Raw genomic sequence first — 24,104 nt, forward strand, 5'->3', positions numbered from 1 at the left:
ATCTCAAGCTAAGTATCTTCCTACATTTAATATGTTTTATCATTTATTTCAGACAAGGATGTCTTTGAAGTAAGTTTTAAAATAAGAAATTATAATAGCATAGTAAATACACCGCCATCTAAGATAGTGCTTCATTATTATTGTTACTATCATAATAATGATAATTATTATGATTAAATTACTTAGAATAATTGGTCAGTTCCTAAAATATCCTCATGGTAGAAATTTCCTTTGGGTCTCATTCTTAATATGCAAATCTCTCCCTAATATATCATCCTACCTGATTATGAAATTTCCCTTCTTCTCATACACAATATTAATATTATTATTCAAATATTTATTCATGTCAGACACTTGTGTCATATTAATTCCTTTGTCCAAATCATCTGTATGCCCACATATAATATGGTTTTAAGTGTTAAACACATAACGACTCCCATGTTTGTTAACTCTCTTTATACAATACCTAGGACAGTGATATATACAGAAAAATGCTCTTAAATTTCATAATTCTGCTGCTGCTAATATAGTTTCTGCAAATTTATCGCTGTTTTTAACTAAAGAATAAATGTGAGCCATTTTGTCTCAATATCAAATGCCAAGTTTCAAACTCTATTATATCTTTTGATTTTTTTTAAAACTAGATGTAGTCTCATTTCAGGATAAATTTTGGTTATGTGATAATCTACTATGTTTTGTTGCTATTATCCTACAAGCATCACTTTTCTCAAATAAACCCCAGATAAATAAGAAATAGATGTTTTCTAGGAGAAATCTGTTTGGGCTTATTTTCACTCCAGACTTCCATTGTGGTTATTCTTGTATGAAAAGAAAAACAGACGTTGGCTTTCCTTACAGATTCTGAGAATAAAAAAGCATGCTTAAGTTAATTAGAATGACCTCAAATGAGTAGCACCATATTCTGAGACCTTTAAGCTTCCAAAATCATTAATTTAATTGCTGTCCTGGAAAAACTGATCTAGGGCACTCCTTCATGCCCAGATGTAGTTGCTGATGTTATGGGCTGGACACCCAGATGTAACCAAAAACATACAGTCTGCTTCCTTTCCATGAGTACTAAATGTGCGGTTTGTTTTCTGAATAATGTCAGTCATCTTGAGGACTCCCTACAAGACTGTTCTCAGCCTGACATTTCATTTCCACTATTGGCCAACAGTGCAGCTGCCGCTGTGGCGACGAGCATCCCACCCCCAACTCCAGTCTGCGCCTGGGCTCTATGTCTATTAACTTGGGCCATCTCCATCTTGAGAAAGAAGTGGGAAAAGTTTTCCAAGATCATAAAAATATTTAGAAAACAGGTGGGGATACTAGTATGTTGTGTTATGTCGCAGCTAAACCACAAATTCACCCCTCCTATTTATCTTTATATCGATCTATTTATTTACTTTGTCTCCTCCAAGTTCATTTAGTGGCCAGCTTAGTTGATGTATTTGTTTTATGTATTATCAGCTATAAAGACCACCAACAGTCTTTCCCCCTCTATTTAGAGCTAATTACCATATTCACATCCACCAAGTATGCCAGGTATTGTTGTGTCTTTTCATAGGCCTATGAATCCCACTCATTATGAAGAGGATTGAGTCTGGTGAAGATGGAGTTAAATGTGTGAGGGTCTCCTGGAGCATATAATGCTTCAAATGATTTGGAAGATATATGGTTATTTTTGTGGTTCTAGTATGTTACTTCAGTACCATGGGAGTTCATAAATACAGATACACAAGGCTCTATAATATGAAATAAGTCCTTTCCCCATGTGCATCAATAGCAACCAACTTTTTACTAGTATAATATAATGTCATTAAAATAGTGTCCAATAAAAAGGAGGTATAGTAATAACAGACCGATTTCAGTAAAACCAAGTACAATAGAATGCTACTGATACTTCCATGTATCCGAACTGAAGTTTTAAAAGTACCTATTTATTTCTAAACAGAGAAAAATAACACATTTACTCTGAGTCTTGAGCCAACATAAAATATTTACAAGCACAGCATGGCAACTGATATGCTTCAATTGTAGGAATTTGGAATTCTCCTTTGCTTTGTTTGTGCTGGTGAAGTGTTGTCCCAATGTTGATGAAAAGTTATAATGGAAATGATACAGGTGGGAGTTAAATAGATTAAAATTCAAATTTCTCTAATCACTTTACATTAGGGAATCTTAGAGTCCCATTATTTTAGAATATTGCTGAGTGTAATGAATCCCACATTTAAAAATACTTGCATTTTTGTGATAGTTAAGAGATGAGGTAATAGGACTTCTATTATACTGAGAAAAAGGTTAGATTGGCTTTAGGTATAAAAGATAACCAATAAGATTGAATGACTCTAAATGCTTTCTAATAAAGAAATTCTAATAACACTCATAAAATGATGATTTCAAATAACATCCTTGCAAGATCAAAGACAAGTAAGTCTCATATTAAATAAAAAGTGCTGAAAATTACAGAGAAAAATAGAAGAATTAAAAGTAAAGACTACATATAGCTGTGATCCAAAAGTTATAATATAAAATGGTGAAGAAGACATTCATTGTGCCTCCTTATTTTCATATTGCATATTTTCATATGCAATGCTTTGGAAATACTAATTGAGAAGAACTTTGAAATAGTTTCAAATTCTCCCACCACAACTGAACTATTCTGAGTACATTGCAGTTCAAATCCTGGCACATGAATGAGCCTCAGAAATTATTTAGTCCAATACTCTTATTTTTATGGATGAAAGAAGTGAGGCTGAGAGAAGTTGGGTGATTTGAATGAGTTTACAAATTTTTGATGAGTGAAAGTAAGGACAAGGGTCCAGGCTTCCTGAAACCTTGGCCAGCCATCTCTTCAGAACAAATGATCAGTCCATTCTAATTTACATAATTTAATATTTACAATTAATTGTGCTGCATTTTTTAAAAGAATCAAAATAAAACTAAGCATTTGAAAACCACCTGAGAAGGGAAATGAGATGGACAATTTTCCATAGTTCTGTATAGTTATATGCATGAAATTTTTTCTGTGCTCTCTGGTGTCCAATTCCTAACATTTAGCTATGTGCTTTTAAAATTATTAACCTTAATAGCACCTAAAGAGAACATCTTAGATATGATCAATGAAAAATTTCGCTTGCTGCTAAATAAATCCATTCGGGGTGCTCTTTGGCTGGTTTATTTCTTCAGATACAGTTGACTGAGTGCTTGATGAAATCCTTTCTGCCTCAGACTGTGATGACTTCTCCCAACATTTTGTTTACATATTTAGCAGTAAATGGAATCAAGGGCTGCCAAATATTAATAAAGTAGAACCAACTACAGCAGGCGTTCTATCATGAGGGCAACATCACTCACGAAGTTAAGCAGTGAGATGGAAAATTCTAACAATAATTCTAGTCTCTAACTTCATGATACGACGATACTGATTTTCTAACAGTTAAACTTGTAGGATGAGGATAATGAACTTGTTTTAAGGGTTATTAAACAATGCTTCAATATTAATGTTATAATTATAGGATGCTTGCTTTTTAGGGAAAATGGTACTTTTTTTTTTGGCTGTACTGCACGGCATGTGGGATCTTATTTCTCCGACCAGGGATTGAACCCACGCCCCCTGCATTGGAAGGGTAGAGTCTTAACCACTGGTCCACCAGGGAAGTCCCAGGAAAACAGTATTGACTATTGGAAAAAAATTTTATGATGTTATTTAAAAAAAAAAAAAAAACCCTGAACAAATAAAACAAAATCCCCACCACATCACACTTCCCTCCTCTACCTATCTTAATTCTCTTCCAAATTTTCCATATATTCTCTTAGAAAATAAATTACATCAGGAGGATGGTAGAAAGAGTTGTTCTATTTGAGATATTGTTAGAGAGGTCCTACTTCTGTGACAAAGTCCTTCAATTACAGCCTGCATCTTGGTCTGCCTCAAAGAAAGCTTGCTCCTCAAATATGGCTCATGACAGCTGGGGTGTTCAGTTAGGACTGAATGGAGGAACATCAACACACCCCTCTTAAACAACATGAATCTACAATCAATGCTTGTTGCTCTTTCAAGTATGGACTGGGAAAGTGAATGGATGGAAAGAGGAAATGAATATTGAGTGCCCTCTATGTGGCAAGCGAAGCGTTGTTTCACATTTATTATACCATCATACCATTCGTACAAAATGCCCCCAATTTTCTATGAATGAGGAAGCTGAGGCTAAGGGAGGTTAAAAATCCAACATTAATTAGTTGGCAAATGATATAGATAGAACCCAAACTTGGGTTTCTTTCTTCCTAAAAAAAAAAAAAAATCCGTTTGTAATTAAATAAGGAACTAAAAATTCCTACCGAATTAACTCACAAATGTTTTTAAAGAATGTCATAGTCATTTCATAAAGATGAAATTTCATATATAGTAAGACAAAATTAAATATCATAAACCAGAAAAATTGTTTATGATTTTGCATACATATAAAAATAATGTGAACACATTAATATCCCTTAAAATTATTCTTAAGAAACAAAACATTTTAAATCAAAATAAGATAGCTTTTAAATTTGTCTGGCAAACAAGTTTACCGAGGAGCAATATTTCCTGACTTCTGTTAAATCGACTTTTCCCTCCCAACTCTCAAAGGAAATTCAGAACAGAATATTTCAAGTCTAGTTTGACATGTATTGTCACAATGACAAAAATGGCAGAAAAAAATCAGAGGATAAGCCAAAATAGCAGCTCATGCTCATGGGTCCTTTTATAGTTGATCTCAAAAAACGTCTTTATTTCAATTCTTACAAGATTGGCTGCAGTTCTCAAAGTGTGGTCCTCAGATCCCTTGTGGTCTCTAAGATGGCTCAGGAGGTTTATGAGGTCAAAATTATTTTCTTTTTAATGCTAAGATGTTATTTGCCTTTTTTCATTACGTTGATACTTGTACTGATGGTGCAAAACAGTGTGAGTAAAACTGTTGGTACCTTAGCACAAGTGGCCCCAGACTGCAACTATAGTCTCCATACACTTCAAAGCCGTGCACTAGCAGGGGAAAAACACCGTGCAAGTTTCGCTTAAGAACATCCTTGATGAAGCAGTAAAAATTATTTATTTTATTAAATCTCAATCCTGAGTATATATCTTTAAATAGTCCCTGTGACATTATAGGAAGTAAGCATAAGGCACTTGTATTGCCTATGAAAGTCTGATGGCTGGCTTGAGGAAAAGCATGTGTGATTGAATTGCAAGCTGAACCAGAGCTTTTTCCATGGAGGACCATTTCTAGTTGAACAAACAACTGACAGGCTACACTTTTTAGGACATGGGTATTTGACAGACATCTTCTCAAAACTTAGCAAAGTGAGACTGTCACTTAAGGGAAAAGTGATGATATTTGTTGTCAATGATAAAATTCAAGATTTCAAGAGGGAATTAGAATTTTGGAAAGCTTGTATCCACCACTATGAGCTTGACAGCTTCTAAATACTTAAAGAATTTACTGAGAATTATGTGATATAAACAAATGTAATTTTTATATTATATATTATACGATATAAATGTTATTAATTATATAATGAAATGTGTCAAAATTTGGAAGATCTGCATAACCAACATTTTCCAAATAATCAAGGCATGATGTTACAAAATCATGCATGGGTAAAAGATACATTCAAAGTGCAAATCTGACTAATGAATTTTAATGTAACAGAACATGAAAAGCTTATTGATATGGTTTCTTATTCAACATATCAAGAAACTACCACTTTGTGACTCTTGGTGTTGTATAAAAGAAGAACATTCACAATTATCTAAAAAGGCTATTAAAATACTCCTTTTTCCAACTACGTAACTGTATGAGGCTAGATTTTTTTCATATACTTCTACAAAAACTATATAGCAATAAATCAAGGCAGAAGCAGATATAAAAATCTAGTTTGTCTTCTATTAAGTCAGACATTCAAGAGATTTATATAAATGTGAAAAAAAGTAACAAAGCAGCCAGTTTAAAATAAATATAATGCTCTTCTCACTAATTTTATTTTTGTTTTGGAAAATACAGTAATGTTTCACTAAAATACTCTGATTATGTTAACATGCAATGGATTTATTATTGTTATTTTAAAATAAATTTATGAAAAATATTTTAAAATTTCTGTTCTAATTTTGAATATAGAAAATTTCTAATATAGTAAATATCGATAGCTATATAAAGAAAAGCTCTTTGGAGTCCTTGACAATTTTTAAGAGTCAAAGGGTCCTGAGACCAAAATATTTGAAAACCACTGTGCTACAGAAACAATATGTGTTTAATGATTATATGATGACATATAACTAAGACTGAATTGTGTTCAGTATTTGCCTTTTTTCCTTTAAGGTGACTTAACCAGTGTAGGGGACATAGGCTTTAAAAATTATTTTTTATTTTTTATTAAGCTATACATGTAACACTGTATCAATTTAAGGTGTACAATGTGTTGGTTTGCTACATTAAGATATTGCAATTTGACTACCACCATAGCATTAGCTAATATTTCTATCATGTCACATAATTACCATTTCTTTTTTGTGGTAAGAACAATTGAGATCTAGTCTCTTAGAAGCTTTTAAGTTTATAATATAGTACTGTTGACTATAATCGCCACACTGTACATTGGCTCTTCAGGACTTATCTACCTACGTATAGCAAGTTTGTACCCTTAAAAAACATCTCCCCGTTTCCCCCACCCCACAACCCCATCATCTTACTCTCTGTTCTTATTAGTTTGGCTTTTTTAGATTCCACATGTAAGTGATATCATACAGTATTTGTCTTTCTCTGTCTGACTTATCTCACTTAGCATAATAATGCCCTCAAGGTCTATCCACGTTGTCACAAAAGGCAAGACTTCCTTCTTTCTCATGGCTGAATAATATTCCATTGTATATATATACCACATCTTCTTTGTCTATTCATCTAATTAATCTATTAACAGACACTTAGGTTGTTTCCATATCTTGTCTATTGTGAATAATGCTGCAGTAAACATGGGTGTACAGCTATCTCTTCAGGATTACTGATTTCAAGTCTTCTAGATATACATCCAGAAGTGAGATCACTGGATCATATGGTAGTTCTATTTTTAACTTTTTGAGGAATTGCCATATGGTTTTCCATAATGGCTGTACCATTTTACATTCCCACCAACAGTATATAAGGGTTCCTTTTTCTCCACAACCTCCCCAATATTTGTTACCTCTTACCTTTTTGATAAAAGCCATCCTATGGTGATATCGGGCCATAGGCTTTTTAACTCAGCATCTCTTGGAAAAAAATCACTCCCCTGCTATTCTCAGTCCAAGAGGCTGATCCTGCTCCTGGATCAAGAGAAGGTCGACATGTACTGCAGAGTTTACCTGCCAGAGGGTTACACCTCCCTGAGGAATGGGCAGGTGACTCAGACAAACCAAGAAAGAAATTCCTATATTTACAGTTTTGGCTATGTTGCTAGCTCTGAGAAAGATGCAAGCCTACAACTTCATCTTTGCTAAAAAGAATGGAAAAAATACTAGAATGTAGCCAAGACAGGTATTAGAGACAAGGGGAAAAAATGTGCCCTGATGACATTGAACCTCTATAATCAACATGATTGAAAACTGTTGCATCTCTGGCTTTTCTGGTATGGAAGCCAACAAATTCCTTCTATTTAAACCTTTATGTGCTGATTTCTACTACTTGTACCAAAATGACTCCTAAGTAATACAGAATTTGATATCTGGAAGTAGAGGATTACAAAGAACAGACCTTAAAACATGATACTGACTGAGCTGAGGTGAGGTGGAGGATTCCCCCATCTCAGGCTAGGAAAAGGGCAAAAGTTGTTATTTGATAGAAAAGCAGCCAGTTAAAAGGTACCTAGTGATCTCGGAACTCAAATCACATGAGTATCAAGGGTAGAGTGTTAGGGGAACGGAAAAAACAAAGAATCTTAGAAGGCACTGGTTACCTCTTTCAGCCTTCAGTAAGATCATACAAGAAAAGGATGGCCTTCAGCCTAATCTGGCAGTTCTGGAAGAAGAAAGCAAAAGGGATTTAGTCCTTACAAAGAGTCATCCTTTCTGCCTGTGTCCGGCACTCAAAAATGACCAATAGCAGATAGCCCTGTGTCTTTTGGGATGGCAGAGGTATAAACCTCTGCCTCATGCTAAAGTTAGCACGAGTGGGAAACACATGGAAAAGAGATGGGGATTGTGGTGCGCCAGGGAGCTGGAGAACCACTTCCAAACACTTCCTGCCATACACTCCCTGACTAACATGGAGAGCAGTTATACTCCTCTATAAAAGCCATCCCCAGGAACCCTGCCACCGAGGAGTAGGATCCACATGATGACAGACCATTGCTTCCCAGTCTAAGGTCCAGATGATTTGGGAGAGGGGCAGAGCATAAAGGCAGATTGCCTGAGAGGAAGAATCCATGAGGGCTGGAACCCAACTGATGGGCATGAGTCTACAAGAATCAATCTATGGAGTATTCAGGAAATAAACAGACCCACAAGTCTGTCAGGAGAGGCAGTGGCACTGCCAGAGAAAAGTCCAGGCTCACCAAACAGCCCTGAGAATGCCCACCTCACAAGGCTAATTCCAGCCCCCAAACCTGCACCAATAGAAGGGAGGAACTAAAATATTACAGCTGTTAGAAAAAAAAGCCTCCCCAATGTCCATCTGCCATATAGCTATGCAGGATAATGGAAAAGGGAGTTCCTCCCAGAAAGGAGAGAGAGACAAGCCAGATTCTTGAACAAAGAACTCCATCCACTGCCAGGTCAGGGAGTCCTTGCTCTCTTTGTCCTGCATGAGATGACTGCTATGAGCCTGAGATCACTATTTAGGGGTTATCCTTCTCTCCCTTTTTCAAATGGAAGTTTTATTGCAGCAACAGTGTTTTTTCTCTGCTACTGCTAATTGGTAGTGTTAAATATATCATTTAGCTAAAGGATGCCAAGCCATGAGGAGCTACGTCTAGACCCAACCAAGAAAAATGCCATGACTTAGAGATTTTGGAACTGGATGAGCCTCAGAGTTGTCTTCTGTTAGAGCAGAGGAAGAGACAGTATTCCTTGTAGAGGTATATTTGCATTATATTAGCCAGAGTGATTTTGAGAATTTTAAAATGGGAAAGAAGGTGTATATGGATGATGGGGAGACAAGGGATGGGAACATAATGGGGGGATGTAGTTAACCTGTGTTTTGTGCAGCCCAGAATCTCTTTGGGAACCATCTCTTCCTCATTCTGAATCCAAGTGGTTCGGATGGGGCCGATCGCACCTCCTGGCTCTAGGAATGGGCACATCCTGGGAGTCTGGCCAATTATATACTCAATTTCTTCAACCAGAGTGATTAAGTCCAGGGACGGTCACCTGACCTAAGCCAGGCCAATAAAAGCTCTCCTTGAGACTTTTGTTGGAACTGTTGAAAGACAGACTTTTTGATTTTTTCATTAGAAATGCCAGCTGCCAGTACACAATTGTTGCTAGTCATTTTTGCTACCTTGCACGGAATATCTGCTTGATAATGAAGCTAAAACCTAGTCTGGTAAAGCAGAGAGAGGAATGAGTCTTATTTTGAGCTCCTGGATCTAACCATACCTAAAGCTAGACAGATAAGTCTGGCTTTTCAAATTATTTGAACAATAGATACCTTTTGTGCTTATATGATTCTGAGTTAAGCTTCAAGCAAAAGAATTCTAATGAATACAACTAAATAAAATAATTAAAAAAATTTTTTTTCATTCTTTCAAAGAGAAATAATTGAACTGCTAACTAAAACAATAATTTTTTTTAAAAAACTGATGTATTTCTGGATTCTAGTATGTATTTGTTTCTTTAACAAATCTAGCACTTCAGGAGAGAAACTGTTGATTAAGGAATCTGTGGGAGAAAAAAACTCACTGTAACCTGAGATGGCATTAGAAGGTGACTAAGGTCACAAACATTTGTATTAGAGAATAATCTCCCTGGACAAAGTGATGAGAGTCAATCATTTATCCTACTTACATTCAGAAAAGTTTTGTGTCTGTTTGTAATAAAAGGCACTATGTAATAAAATCACTAAAGCAAGTTAAAAACAAAAAGATCCAAATTACAAAGTGGAAAAGGAGAAAGTTGTACTGAAAATCCTAGGTTGAGTTTCTCCACTAGAATCAAGTGCAAGACTGTCTCCGAGCTTCTGAAAAGGCAAAGCAAAGTGAATATTGAAAAGTTCTGTAGCATGGTTACCTTAATTAAAGGAAATAGTTCATCAGAGAGAAATTATCTTATTTCTAGTGTTAAAGTCTAGAAATAACTTATTACCTAGCTCTTCATACACTTGCACCAAATAATATAATCAAATCTTTAACAGAAGCTTCATAAAAGATGCAGGACTGTTCTTCTATGGTTATTAAAGAAAAAACGGACCCTTAATTAAAGCTCAGAGGCCCTTGTTAAATTACAAATCTATAAAGTCAATTCCGGAGGGAAGTAAAAAAAAAAAAATGAAGTATACATGCTCTGTTCTTAGCCATGTGGCTTGATATTTGAGCAGATTTCATCAAGTATTATAGTGAAAAGGAGGTGACAGTGGCATGTCCCTTAAGACCACCCCCTCCAACAATCATCAGTTGGTTCATAAAAGCTTATAATAAAGGTTATACAGCAAACCACTAGGAACTAAATACTGAAATCAATCATAAGAAATTATAAGAAATCATAAGAAATTAAGTGCCTAAAGCAGATTGCTGACTAAAAGGATATCTACATGCAGCAAAAGTTTTACAATGAAAATCAAAGCCTTACTTGCATTTCTTCCAAAATGGGGAGTAAGAAGTTCTCCAAGAACGTATAACAAAGAGCTTTCAAAAAGTCTTAGATAAGAATTAGAGTCTTTAGAACAAAGATGTTTTCTATTATACTTTCTTCGCTCTACACCCATAGCTGCAGTCAGGTTCTTGTAAACTCAATCTAGACTTTTGCATTACCTTTCTCTCCATGTTTCCTACTTGTGAATTTACTTCAATTCCTCTTCGTCATTAATTACTTTGACCATGTTGATCAATTCCTTATAGGACCTACTGTGTTTTTTAAATGCTTTAAAATGAAGACTGCATGTTATACTGGCAAATCTCTCTACAGATTTTCTAATTTTTAAAAATCTTTCTGCTTTTTCCTTTTCTTTCTTGTCTCCTTTTTTTTTTTGTTCTGTTTTTCACATTCCACCATCCTTGCTAATGCCTCCCATTCTTCCTGGAATATAATCCAGCTAGCCAGACTCCTTTGGGCTATATAATATGGGATATTTACTATCCCACTGCTCATATTTCCACAGAGGGCAGGGAACTCCCACTCACCCCTTTGGAGGGATTAGGACTGGAGGAACACTTTGGTCCCTCCTTTCCTCCCTCACTTAATCCTCCCCCCAATTAATCCTCCCCTCTGGAGAAGGAGTGACTCGAGGTTGGTAAACTACAGCCCTGGGCCTGTTTTTGTACAGCCCACATATATTTACACATTTTAAATGGTTGGGAAGAAAAGAGAAGAAGAATATTTCATGCCACATAACATGTATATGAAATACAACATTGTGTCTCCTCCAAATGTATCTGTTGAAGTCCTAACCCCCAGTACTTCAAAATGTGGCCTTAATCTGATTATGTGCAGATATAATTGGTTAATGTTGGTTACACTGGAGTTGAGTGGGCCCTCTAATCCAATATAACTGGTGTCCTTATAAAAAGGGGAAATTTGGACAGAGATATGTACACAGGGAGAACATCAGGTGAAGATGAAGGTGGAGATCAGGGTGATGCTTCTATAAATTAAAGAATGCCAAAGATGGTCAGCAAACCACCAGAAGCTAGAATCAAGGTGTGGAGCAGATTCCCTCACAGCCTTCAGAACGAACCCACCCTCCCTACACCTTGATCTCAGACTTCCAGCCTCCAGAACTGTGAATACATTTCTGCTGTTTACGCCACACATTCTGTGGGTACTTTGCCACGGCAGTCCTAGCAAATGAATACAACAGCCAGCCTCATTTATCTACACGTTGTCTATGGCTGCCTCTCTGCAACAACAGCTGAGCTGAGGAGGCCTCAAAACCTAAAATAGTCACCTTCTGGTCCATTATAGTACAAGTTTGCTGATTCCTGATTCATCTAATTGGTGAGGTAGGGCAAAGGGTCACTAGGCATATACAGCCCATTCTCCTTGTTTCTCTCCTTTGAGAACTGTCTGGTGATCTTTCCTCAGCCCTTCTCTCTTCTACAGAGGAGGCCTGGAAATGTCCAGCTGATCTGCCTGGGACCAGTGAGTGAGTTCCATTCAGGATAAAAGGAAGAGGAAAATAGGAAGGCGATTTCGGGTCCAAGACATAGTCTCCAATCTAGATTTATCAGTGATAACATTTTTATTGTAATCTCTTTCTGACACCTGTATATATTTCTCAGTTGGTTTCACATCTGGAGGAGAGAGTTACGTGAATCATTGGCCCCCACCAAACCTCAACTTCTTCCCCTCATAGCAAAAGAGTGTTGGAAATCTCATTTCCTTCTTGAAGTCTCTCCAAAAAGGAAGTGAGCGCTGATTTATTTTTTAACCTGTCCATATCCTCTCTGAATATGCAATTCTCATGACTCATTCTTAAACTCTAGACCTCATAAAACCACTTGCAGTAATGCTCACACAAAGTTTAGGTGATTTTTTCATGCTATGACCCTATGTATTTATGCGAGTAGCTGCATGCCCTTTTACAGAATAGATCTAAATTATTATAACCTTCCCCAGATTATGAGCTCCTGAGCAGGTTTCTGTTTAACTTGGTTAAACAGAAGGTCTGGTTTGATTAATAACCAACACAATGCTCTGCTAATTAATGTGGTTTCCCTCATTAATAAAAAAGACCCTACCAATCCCTTGCCAACAATATTATTATGTAGGTTCATAAGGAAGAGAAGATGGAAAAGATGCTGATGATAAATAAGAGCTATGTAGCTTGAAAATTTCAATCACTAATAAAAAATATCTAGAAATATGTCTGAGAAAGAAAAATCAGTCTCTAATCTGTCATCCATACCTTATTAATTTACTCAACCCATTGATATTTGTGGAAAATGCTTATTACACACAAATTCTCTCTGACATCCTATGGAGGGAGGCGATGAAAAATAATAAGCTAAAATGAACAGCTGGTTAAAGACCTTGATATTCAGGCAATAAAAATCTGGTTTTGATCTGATAGATGTTCACAAAGAGTAGCTGAGAAAATGGAGTGTTTGGGGAAAATCATTCTAGCAGTTGTGAATATAGAGATCACAGCTAGATAATCTAAACTATGGACTTGTCTGGCCAGTGGGAAGGAAGGGCAGGGTAGGCCCCGCAGAGCCTGTTGGTTGGAGTAATCTAAGGGTATTCAGGGAAATAACTCATCCAAAGGCAGGACAGCTGTGTTTAAACTCAGTGGGGCATTGTTAACAGCGTGGGGCTTGTTACCTGGATGTTTCTCTGGCACCTATGAACCCCTCGGGGAGAGGGGAATACAACACAAATGAAGTGAAATAAAGTTTCCTGAAAGACTTTCTTGAGGGCAGTGTTTAACAGCATTTGTAACAATGGAAGCTGGGGGCGGGAGTGGGGCAAAGGTCACTTCCCCACTCAGGGGGTGACCTTTCTGCTGGAGCTCTGAGCTGCATTAGGGAACAGCCTAGGGCTGGACCAGACAAGTGAGAGAGCATAATGCTTGGGCAGCCTCAGTACCTCTGGAAAGTTTCAGCTGCTCCATGATATGGGCAGTGATAGATGACATCATGGATTCCAAACTGGATCATAAAATAATAAAAATGGTACCTGCCACCACGTAGCCAACAAATCCAAGTCCCAAACATGTGTGGGCTTTTACCCCCCCCCCCCCCACCAAGATTCCTAGGGGAAAAAAGACCCTAAGACTGGTTGGCAGAAATTGTAGAGTTGTAGTTTTGGAGTTACAATAAATGGGAGCTTCAAAGTGAGTGTGTGGTATGAGTAGTTACAATGAGTGTGTTGCTTCCAGGTTGCATGGCCTGGAAAACACAACTTACAAAGCAGAGAAGGTGATGTGGGACTGGAGTGCTGGTTGTGTTAAATATCAGCTGTGTGACATTGGTCAAGTCATTCAAATATTTTGGGCTTCAGATCCTGCATCAAAAATGTGGAATCTTTCAAACGTCCTGACAAGGTTGTGGTGAAGCTCAAATGGAATCACGTGTGAGCAAACCCTATACTTTATTTAAAGTGCTATAATTATCATTACAGGGAGTATTTGCACAACAGGCTATTTCTAAAAGGTTCTGAGTGCACTGATTTCCAGCTGTCACCTGATATGAAATGCTTTTGTGTCTTCCAAAGCCATTTTCCAAGAAAACAATTTTTCTCACTTACACAATTGTCTCAGCAAAACCTACAGCCACTTGAAATGACTGCTTTTAGGAGTGTCCGTGTATGTCTGTGTACCCAAAGGGGACACGACTGGGAAAATGCAGCTGTAGCTGGCATAGGAAAAATGAAGGGCAGAAAAGCCTTTGGGGCAGTAGAAAGTGGGGACCATAAAAATCTTGGCCTGATTTTAACATTTCTCAGAGTATAGGAGAGTCAGTATGCGATCTTGTTGGTAGTGGTGGTTCTACTGAGAAATCTTAACTTTAAATTGCCTGCCAATCTCTATTTTGTGTGTCCAAGAAGAGCTATTTATTACTTTTATGAAGCCACCAAAAGCCCACACTGAGGGGGAGAAAAACTAACTATTGAGCAGTATATGCCCTCACACTAAATATATAATGAGAGTAATGGGCAGAAGGTTCTAAAGATGGGCAATATCTGTTTTGATAAAACAAATCTAAGATTGCCCCCAACAGAAAGACAGCCCTCCCTCACCTCCACTAACTTTCTGTTACCCACCTAGGGGAGCAAGTTTCCAAGATTTAATGATGTGCTGGGATGATGGATTTTCCCGGTTAGTTGTCCCTGATAGCTCACCTCCACAGAACAGCCCTTTCTTTAGCCAATAACAGTAACCCATGTATGTATATGAGTTTCACAATCAACAAAGCACTTCATATAGAGAAAACTTACTTTATTGCAGAAAGGCGATTTGGGGGCTCACTTAAACTCAGGGAAGTGATTATGCACATTATCTTTAGGACACTGCATCCCCTTTATCTCTAGGTTCACATGTTCACGGGGTTTTTAGAGTCATGGCCTTCGGAGCTCACCTTTACTTCCACACTTGTTCCAGGGGCAGAGCTGTTTTTCTCACTTTCCTTAAGAAAACCAAGATCATCTTTGAATGAACTGCACGTTCATCCTGCAATTCAAGGTAAACCCTGATCCCCGTATATCTACCTGAAGTCTAACTCAGTGAATTCTACCTTAGTCACATAAACCTTCCTTAAACAGTCTGTTTCTTGAGGATAACTGTCCAAAGTTAGGTAATTCTCTTAACTTTCTCTCATTATTTTGTTAATACTCTCTCTGACTTAGATGCCCTAAGTTTATTTACTTATTTGTAACAATTTATAAATAAATCAATAAATAGATAGATAGATAAATAAATAAGTGATTTAGATCACCGTCATGTCTTTCCTTCTGGCTTGTTACTTAGAGCTGCTCTGTTCACCAGCCACGTGTGGCTATTGAACACTTGGAGTGTGGCTGGTCCAAATGGAGATAACGCTGTCAGTGTAAAATGCACAGCACATTTAGAGGACTTAGAACCCAAAAAAGAAAGTAATATCTCAGTGATAATTTTTGTGCATTGTTTACATATCAAAATGACATTTTAATATATTGGTTTCAATAAAATATATTATTAAAATTAATTTCACTTGTTCCTTTCACTTTTTTTTTTAAGTGGCTACAAAGTTTAAAGTTATATACGTGGCTCACATTATACTTCTATGGGCAGCGCTGACCTAGAGCTTTTAACTTTGCATTCTAGGTCTTTATCCTACTTCCCCTCCTCCTCCCTCATGCTTAATTCAAGCCCAAATCTCCTGGCCTATTTTCTTTTTCTATGGCATTAACATCCCCACTGAACTACCAATTCTGTTCGATTACATCTGTCCTAGCCAAAGATGAGTTTCTCAGCCCACAGGTGGTGGGGGATAGATTTAAGTACTCACTACCACTCACAGCAAGTATGCTGGCCCTAAAGTTATTCCATTAGAAAAAAAAAAATTTCCCTTATTACTGAAATAATGTCTGGAGACTTAATACAAAGTAGGCAGAACAATGGCAGAATATTCAGAGATATCCCTACTGGTCCTGGAAAGCAGAACTGACTTCCTGGAAAATTACATCCAGTAAGACAGTTCCACATGGAGTGAAACAAATTTAGTCCTGATATTCAAGGGAGTGCATAAAGATTCCTCTGAGAATGTGGAGTTAATAAAAATGGATGGTGAAACCGGTTGTGTTTTTCTTGAAGGGAGTTCATAGGCAGTATCAATCCAGCCCAAGGGAACAATGGGGCTGAATATTTTCGAAGTGCTTGACATAAAGAGCAAAACTTATTTTCTCCATTGTGGTCTGCCATTATTTTTACAATTCTGATATTTTTACAGACAAATCAATCCACACACAGACATGTTTATAATAAACCATTGTTAAACCCTGATGTTTTCAAACTTTCAATGACCAGAATATAGGAAGAACCACCTGCCCTGTCTTCATGTCCTCTTTACCTGCTACTTCCTCCCAGCCATGCTTTCTTTCTCCAGCCTCAAGTTCTGCCTGGGACCCGTTAAAAAAACACTTAAGGCTTTAAGAGAATCAGTAAAAAAGCTGTGGGAAAGCAGGAACCATTCAAGGGGCTGGTCTCCAGAGTTCTGCCCCTCTCACCCACCTCTGAGACAGTTTCCTGTGCATTGCTTGATTTGTTTTTATCTCACTGTTGCCAACTTTAAAAAAATGCACAACGTGAGAATTGTGAGTTAAGTTTTATCTGGGGCAAAATGAGGACTATAGCCCGGGAGACAGCATTTCAGATAGCTCTGAGAAACTGCTCCAAAGAGGCGGGGGGATGCTCAGGATATATGTGATTTTAGTGAAGGGGGAGTATGTGCAATCAAGCCCATATTTTTTGCAGAAGGTTTCTGCTAGTCTCGTGAAGGTTACAGCTAGTCACGAGGAGCAGACATCACCATGAAGGATTTTAGTGCTTTTCTAGATATGATGAGTTACAAGAATTGGGCTCATAAAATCGGCTCCTGAAAATATCGAACTATCTGAAGACCTGTTCTGCCAGTTTTTTCCAGAGCACAGAGCGCCTCATTTCTGCTCTCCACCTGAACTCCTTTCAGGGGGTGTTGAAAGTCAGCAGCTGCAGCAGCACATGATTTAATCCTTGTAGAGGTAGATGGCAAGTGCCAATGGCAAGTGCCAGTTTGCAGATGACACTGGGTTACATGGCCAGAATTACCATCCCCCCCTCATAGATTTATTTGGGTTAAGAGACCTAAATGAGAAGGAAACCCAGAAAAGAGGGGATATATGTATACGTATAGCTGATTCACTTTGCTGTACAGTAGAAACTAACACAACATTGTGAAGCAACTCTACTCCAATAAAAATTAATTTAAAAAAAAGAGAAACTTTTAAAAATGCAAATATTTCTGAGAGTGTTAAAGGGCTTTCAGAATTTTACATGTTGGTGTGAATTATTCAGTCAAACTGCCTCTCTGCTCCCCCTCCCCAACAAGCGATCAGCAGCCTACTCACTGCTTGTCTTCCTCAGTGATAAGGACAGGAATCTGATTTCAAAATAAACAAACAGAAAACTGCCTAATGGGCTCCTCCTTAAATCTGCCAAGATATTAATATTTTAGCAGTTAAAAGAGCCATGTCAAGTCTTTTGAGACATTTTATGGCCAATTCACAGTGTTCTTTCTTGCAGTGGAACTGCGTCTTGAATTTCCTCCAGTAAAATATTGTGAAAACTAGGAAGCGTGAGGAAACTTCATTTTTGCTTCATGAAAGTAGGAGGCAGTATGGGACACCAATTTATGGTCCTATGGTCTTAACTGTGGGGAAGGAAATTTCATCTTTGGTTATGCAGCTATTTGGGGAGGGTGGGGAAGAGAGACAACACAGGTCAGGAGCGATGGCATAGTTCACTAACTCACCACCCATTCACTCTCCCGGAACAGTTGTGTAATTACTAAAGAACATGTACCTCAGGAGACTGACATTTCTGACCAGAAATTCACAGTCACTTCTGCACTCTGTAAATCTTAATGGAGACTTTCTTGGATGTTTAAAGTCTTTAGGACCCTTCTGTGTTGTTTATGGACCAAATCCATTTAGATCACCTAAACAATGGCCATCCCAATAGGGGCTGTCTTCCACTGGTCACTTAAGGTCATAACACATGCCCTACTCAAAAAGCCACAGAAAACATATCCTTGATGATTAAAATGTTCTTAATCCCTGTTCCAAGTTCATAACACAGAAGATCAACAGTGGAGGAAACTTGAAAATTTAGGAAAGCATTATTTTTTCCAATCTTCTTATAGGAGATGATGCATTAGTAACACTTCTAAGTGCTACATCCAGGCAACCCAACGCCAAAACAGCAACCCTCACAAGGTTCTACACAGAGTAGGCACTCAATAATATTTGCCGACTGACTTGTTCAATGTTCTTTTAAAATCACTGTGAAATGTATATCCTGTTTTACTTATAAATGTGTTTTCTCTAAATACCGTCTTACCATAGATATCAACTCATTTTCAGGTGCCATCTGGTGTGTAACTCTGGCACAGGCGTATGTGCCACACAGGTCTGCAGAGTGGAGGATTTATTACCACAGCTGATGCTGCTATCCATTCAAGCCATAGAGGAAATGTGTATAATCAGTAAAGGCTATAAAACGAACCAAAACAAAAGCCTTGAATTTTTCAGATACATAGTTTTAAAATACTTTTCAATAATTCAGAGGAGAAATATATTTGGTTGGTAGCTGGGGTGATCTCACAGGCAGATACATCTAGTCAGGGCTTCAAGAATGCAGTGGCCACATGTGGCTTGTGACTGCATATTTTCAACCCCACGACTGGGCTGTGTTCCTGAAACAGATGTCATTTTACACAGATGTGGCTCTGTATGTATGAGCTCCAGTAAATACTCTCTAAATCTGCAGGGGACAAAAGGAAGGACCTAAACATTCTAGAATAGTTAGTCATAGTTAATCATGAAACACAATATAAATACTAGTGTCTTATTCTCTAGGATATTACATGAAGCATGAAGAACCTAGTGGCAAGACGGGAATAAAGACACAGACCTACTAGAGAATGGACTTGAGGATATGGGGAGGGGGAGGGGTGAGATGTGACAGGGTGAGAGAGTGTCATGGACATATATACACTACCAAATGTAAAATAGATAGCTAGTGGGAAGCAGCCGCATAGCACAGGGAGATCAGCTTGGTGCTCTGTGACCACCTAGAGGGGTGGGATAGGGAGGGTGGGAGGGAGATGCAAGAGGGAGGAGATATGGGAACATATGTATATGTATAACTGATTCACTTTGTTATAAAGCAGAAACTAACACACCATTGTAAAGCAATTATACTTCAATAAAGATGTTTAAAAAAAAAAAAGAATCCAATCTATAAATAAATAAATAAATAAATAAATAAATTACATTCCCTTAAGAGGCAATAGCCAATGGATTATAGCATCACATTAAAGATGATGTCTTTCTCCTTTGTAACTTTCATTGTTAATCTTAAAAAAAGAAAATCAATAGATTTGTAATAAATGCTTTCTTCTTGGGCTGAGAAACACTCTAAGAAGAAAGCCTTGAGTAAAAGTTTGATGTTATCCATCAGTCGTTCTTCACCAAAAAGAAACGAAATGTGGATCACAGTAAATATAATTAAGATGTGCTGTATTTTTCTTTTCTTTTTTTAATTAAAAATAATTGTCTTTTAAAAAGTACACTTTATTTTTTCAAGCAGCTTTAGGTTCACAGGAAAACTGAGTCGGAAGCACAGAGATTTCCCATATACTCACTGACAGACCCCACACACGTACACAGTCTCCCTTACCAGAGTGGTACATTTATTACAACTGATGAACCTACACTGACACATCATAATTACCTGAAGTTCGTAGTTTACCTTAGGGTTCACTCTTGCTGTAAATTTCATGGGTTTTGACAAATGTATAATGACATGTATCCACCATTATAGTATCATATAGAATAGTTTCACTGCCCTAAAGATCCTCTGTGCTGCACCTATTCACCCCTCCCTCCTCCCTAACTCCTGGCAACCACTGATCTTTCTACAGTCTCCTAGTTGTGCCCATTCCAGAATGTCATGTAGTTGAAATTATACAGTATGAAACCTTTTCAGATTGGCTTCTTTCACTTAGTAATATGCATTTTTTCCAAAGGCATTACAAAATTCCCAAGGCAATGAATGCTATGGCATAATGATAAAGAGCATGAAGACTCAGACTCAAGTATTGGTTTTGCCCCTTTGGTCAAGTTACTTACATTTCCTGGGCCTTGGTTTGCTCATCTGTAAAATAAGGATAACATTAATACCTATCCCACTAACTTTATGTTGTTGTGAAAATCAGATTTCTTTTTAAAAAATGGAGGTAATAATGCCTATGTTGTAGGGTTGTCGTATGGATTAAATAGGCAATGTGTGTGAAGAGCTTAGCACTGTGCCTGGAACATATTACATATTTAATAATGGTAGCTGACAATTTTCAATTTAATGTGTGCTGAATATTTTCTATTTGACCCTCTAAAACTACTCTCTGCTCTTTTCCATCTTCCTTTGTGGGGCACAATTGCTAAAGAACACATGAAGTGTGTGCCCTTCCCTTCTGATTTCCTAATGAGCTCAGCTAATAAAAAAAAGGATAGAAGCTGGGAGGGAGAGAGATGGGTGTTTTCCCCCTCTGCCTATTCTTTGTCAAGCTGGAGTCTGGCTGTGGCTGCAATCCTCTTCAAAGGCCAAAGATCCTCCTGGGCAACAGTTGTTGGTTTCCCTTAAAGCTGCCCAGACTTTTGTAAGTAATCTCTTAAATGATCTCTTTTGAGGTAATTTAGAAAATTTCTGTTGTTTCCTGTCAGGAAGACACATAATATTTTCCCTTCATATTTACTTGCAAAATTATTATTACTCTTTTCATTGTAAAGCAGCCAGGGAATCATAAATTCAAAAACCGTAAGTAACTCTACAAAATCTTGCACATTAATAATATCCCTCTATATCCAACACTGGTCAGAATTTATGAAGACGTATCAATACTTTTGGATTCAAATAAAAAATGTGAAAAAAAATTAGAAATTTGGAAAAAAGTTATAAATATTAAAAGTTGTAAAATATCTATAAGAAAGGCTGGTCAATTTTTCCTCATTAAAAATATACCAAACACAACAACAACAAAATTCCTGGGCATTATTTAGCTTGGTAGAGCAAAGACAATTATTTAAACAAAGTGTATTTAATGTTTATAACTGATGCTTTGCAGTTGTATTCCCCAATCTGATGCCTCTTTTCTGGAACACTGATCACTGAGATGCATACTATCCTAATAGAGAAGACTTTTATAATAATAGTTCAAGGAGATCTTCAACTGCAGCAGGAATTTTCACTAATAATTAAGAAATTAATTAAAGCACATATGATCTACTGCTATGACTCTACTTATCACAATGGACTATCAATTTTATCTTAAAATCACAGAGTGCATTTTTTCCAATTTTATAAATATTAACTATATATGTTTTTCATTACAAATCATGTTATAATAAAAAACAGGTCAACCTTAATGTTTAACTTAAAACACAAAAAGTAATAGAGAACATGCAAATATGGCACTCTCTTCACTGTATGAGTGGGGCATGGCCCTCCACCCAGAATATTCTGTAAGAAAACTACTTACTTTAGTTTTTGGTCGAGCTCCAGTTGACATTTGGTTTGGCACACCATCAAGATTCTGAATGTTTCCAGTTTTATTTCTACAAATTCCTTCCTTCTGATGATTTTTCTAAAAGATTACTCTTCAGGTTTATAGAATTCTGTAGAAAAAAAATTTTAAACAAGTTTTTTCATGTACAAAGAATTATTCTCAGGCAATAATTCAAATGAATTACTCAATAAAAATACATTTTTCAAAAACCTGAATGGTTTTGAAAGTTAACATAAAATGTGAGAATATTCCTAAATAGCAATAATGTTTCCAAAGACATTTATACTTAGGCTCAGTAAGATCAGCCCTAGTAAAGCCTGTGAACTTGTAAATATAAATTTATAAACTAAAAGTAATTTTATACTACCAAGGTAAAATATAGTACTATATTGGCATATTTTAAAACTTTTTAAAAAGCAAAACCAAAGGTATTTAAAAACTTGAAATAAGAGGTGGCTCATTCAAAGCCACAGTATTCTTTTAAGCTTTAAGATCTCAATTTATATATTTTGTAATAGTAGGGAACAAATTATAAAATTTTATTTCTGAAGATTAGCTGTAGAAGTAAAATGAGTTAAGATGTTAGCATAAAGAGAATCCTAAACTTTTCAAATACAGTAAAAGTTCTTCTTCCAAAATGTTAAATTCTTATTGAAGTCATTGTTTGTTTTCACTAATTCTTCCCATCACTTGGAAGTCTGCCACATCTCTCTATGTCCAAGTTCCTTATGTAAGTTACCTAGACGCCTATGCTGCAGTGTTCTGTCCTGGTTTATTCCTTCTGAAAAAAGGACCAAAGTTTTCAGAAGGAAAGGTTGGAAATGTGAATTTTTCATTTAACTAAAAATTTAGTCATTGCTTATCAGGTTGTTCTTTGGGGTGGGAAATAAAACATCTAGAATATACAGCCTTACATGTAAATCTAGCACTGCCAAATACTAGCTATATATAACCTTGGGCTTAATTTCCTCAAATCTAAATTTAATCACCTATAAAACAATACCTTCTGACTTCTACTGAACACTTCTTTGTGCTTGGCATATTTGGCCAATGGAATGTGGGTACAAAGGAACATGTCAAGTCTGAGCAGAAACTTCGTATGTTCTGCTTGGAAATTATAGTTTTCTTACTCTTGATGCTTACAGAAATTCCACTGTGGGGAAAAGAAATAAATATGATGATGAGAATAATGATGATATGGTGTGATAACAGGCACTACCTTAATGAGTTTTACATATTTACATTTTGGGGAGAATCTCCTGATTTGATCTTTTGAACAGAAATTTACTAATTCAAAAATGTCTGAGAAGGGTTTGAAGGACCTAGAAGAGTGTGTACATATTCTGCCCTTGAAAAAAGACCATGAAGGATCTAACAGGGTCTTGGCTTAATTCAAATGCACAGTGATTTTAAAAGGTATGAAAGTTATTAAACTGGAGAAAAAACAGTGGCAAATTAGACTATGTTGGACAGGCAGTCAGTGGTGCTGGCAATACAATGAGTTGGCCAGTGAGTTGACCAATGAGTACTACACTCTTCTGACTACTGCTAATGTCCATTTCTGCTGGCTGCTGTAGACAGTTTGACAGGTGCCTAGAAGAACACCCACTGTGGGTTCATTTGTAAAATGAGGATGATGCTGACACCTGTTTCAATAGGATACTGCATACTACATGAAAGCCCCTTCAGTACTCCTGTAGCTGCTATTGTAACACAGCCTCTTTTTCTTTGGGAAGTTACGGACTGTATCTTATTTAGGAAAAACTAACATTTGATGACAGAATGTTAAGCACAACATCCTATGTATGCTACTTTCACATGTATTCCCTCATTTTTTTCTTCTCAGTAACTGTGAGGGGGGTCCTGTTGGTTGAATTTTATAAAAGAATTCCTAAAGAGAACAAGTTGCTTGACTAGGATCACACAGCAAATGAAAATGCTAAGATCTCTTGATTCTTCTCAGTAACTTCTCTCTTCCCCCATATTTCTCTTTGTATCCTGGCCCAGCCCCACTTCCACAACCTCTCCAGTCTAAATCTCAGCAAGGGTCTGTTCCATCATAGCGTTTGTTCAGCTGGTTAACGGGCTTGGGCTCCTTTTAGCCCTACTGAAGACAGACACCTGTGGAGGCAAGGAAATGGGGC

At 37.0% G+C, this 24,104-nt stretch overlaps 1 protein-coding gene across 1 annotated transcript in view; it reads right to left on the reverse strand.

The window, feature by feature from the left end:
- Positions 1–21,978, reverse strand: part of STARD13 (StAR related lipid transfer domain containing 13) — a 382,310-nt gene extending 360,332 nt beyond the window's left edge. The window contains exon 1 of the mRNA XM_059903377.1: positions 21,934–21,978. Coding sequence (XP_059759360.1) covers positions 21,934–21,963 — 30 coding nt within the window. The 5' untranslated portion in view covers positions 21,964–21,978. The remainder of the gene's footprint in view (positions 1–21,933) is intronic.
- Between the last annotated feature and the right edge of the window lie 2,126 nt (positions 21,979–24,104).

Source organism: Balaenoptera ricei, chromosome 18, assembly GCF_028023285.1.
Source record: "Balaenoptera ricei isolate mBalRic1 chromosome 18, mBalRic1.hap2, whole genome shotgun sequence".
Taxonomy (NCBI): domain Eukaryota; kingdom Metazoa; phylum Chordata; class Mammalia; order Artiodactyla; family Balaenopteridae; genus Balaenoptera; species Balaenoptera ricei.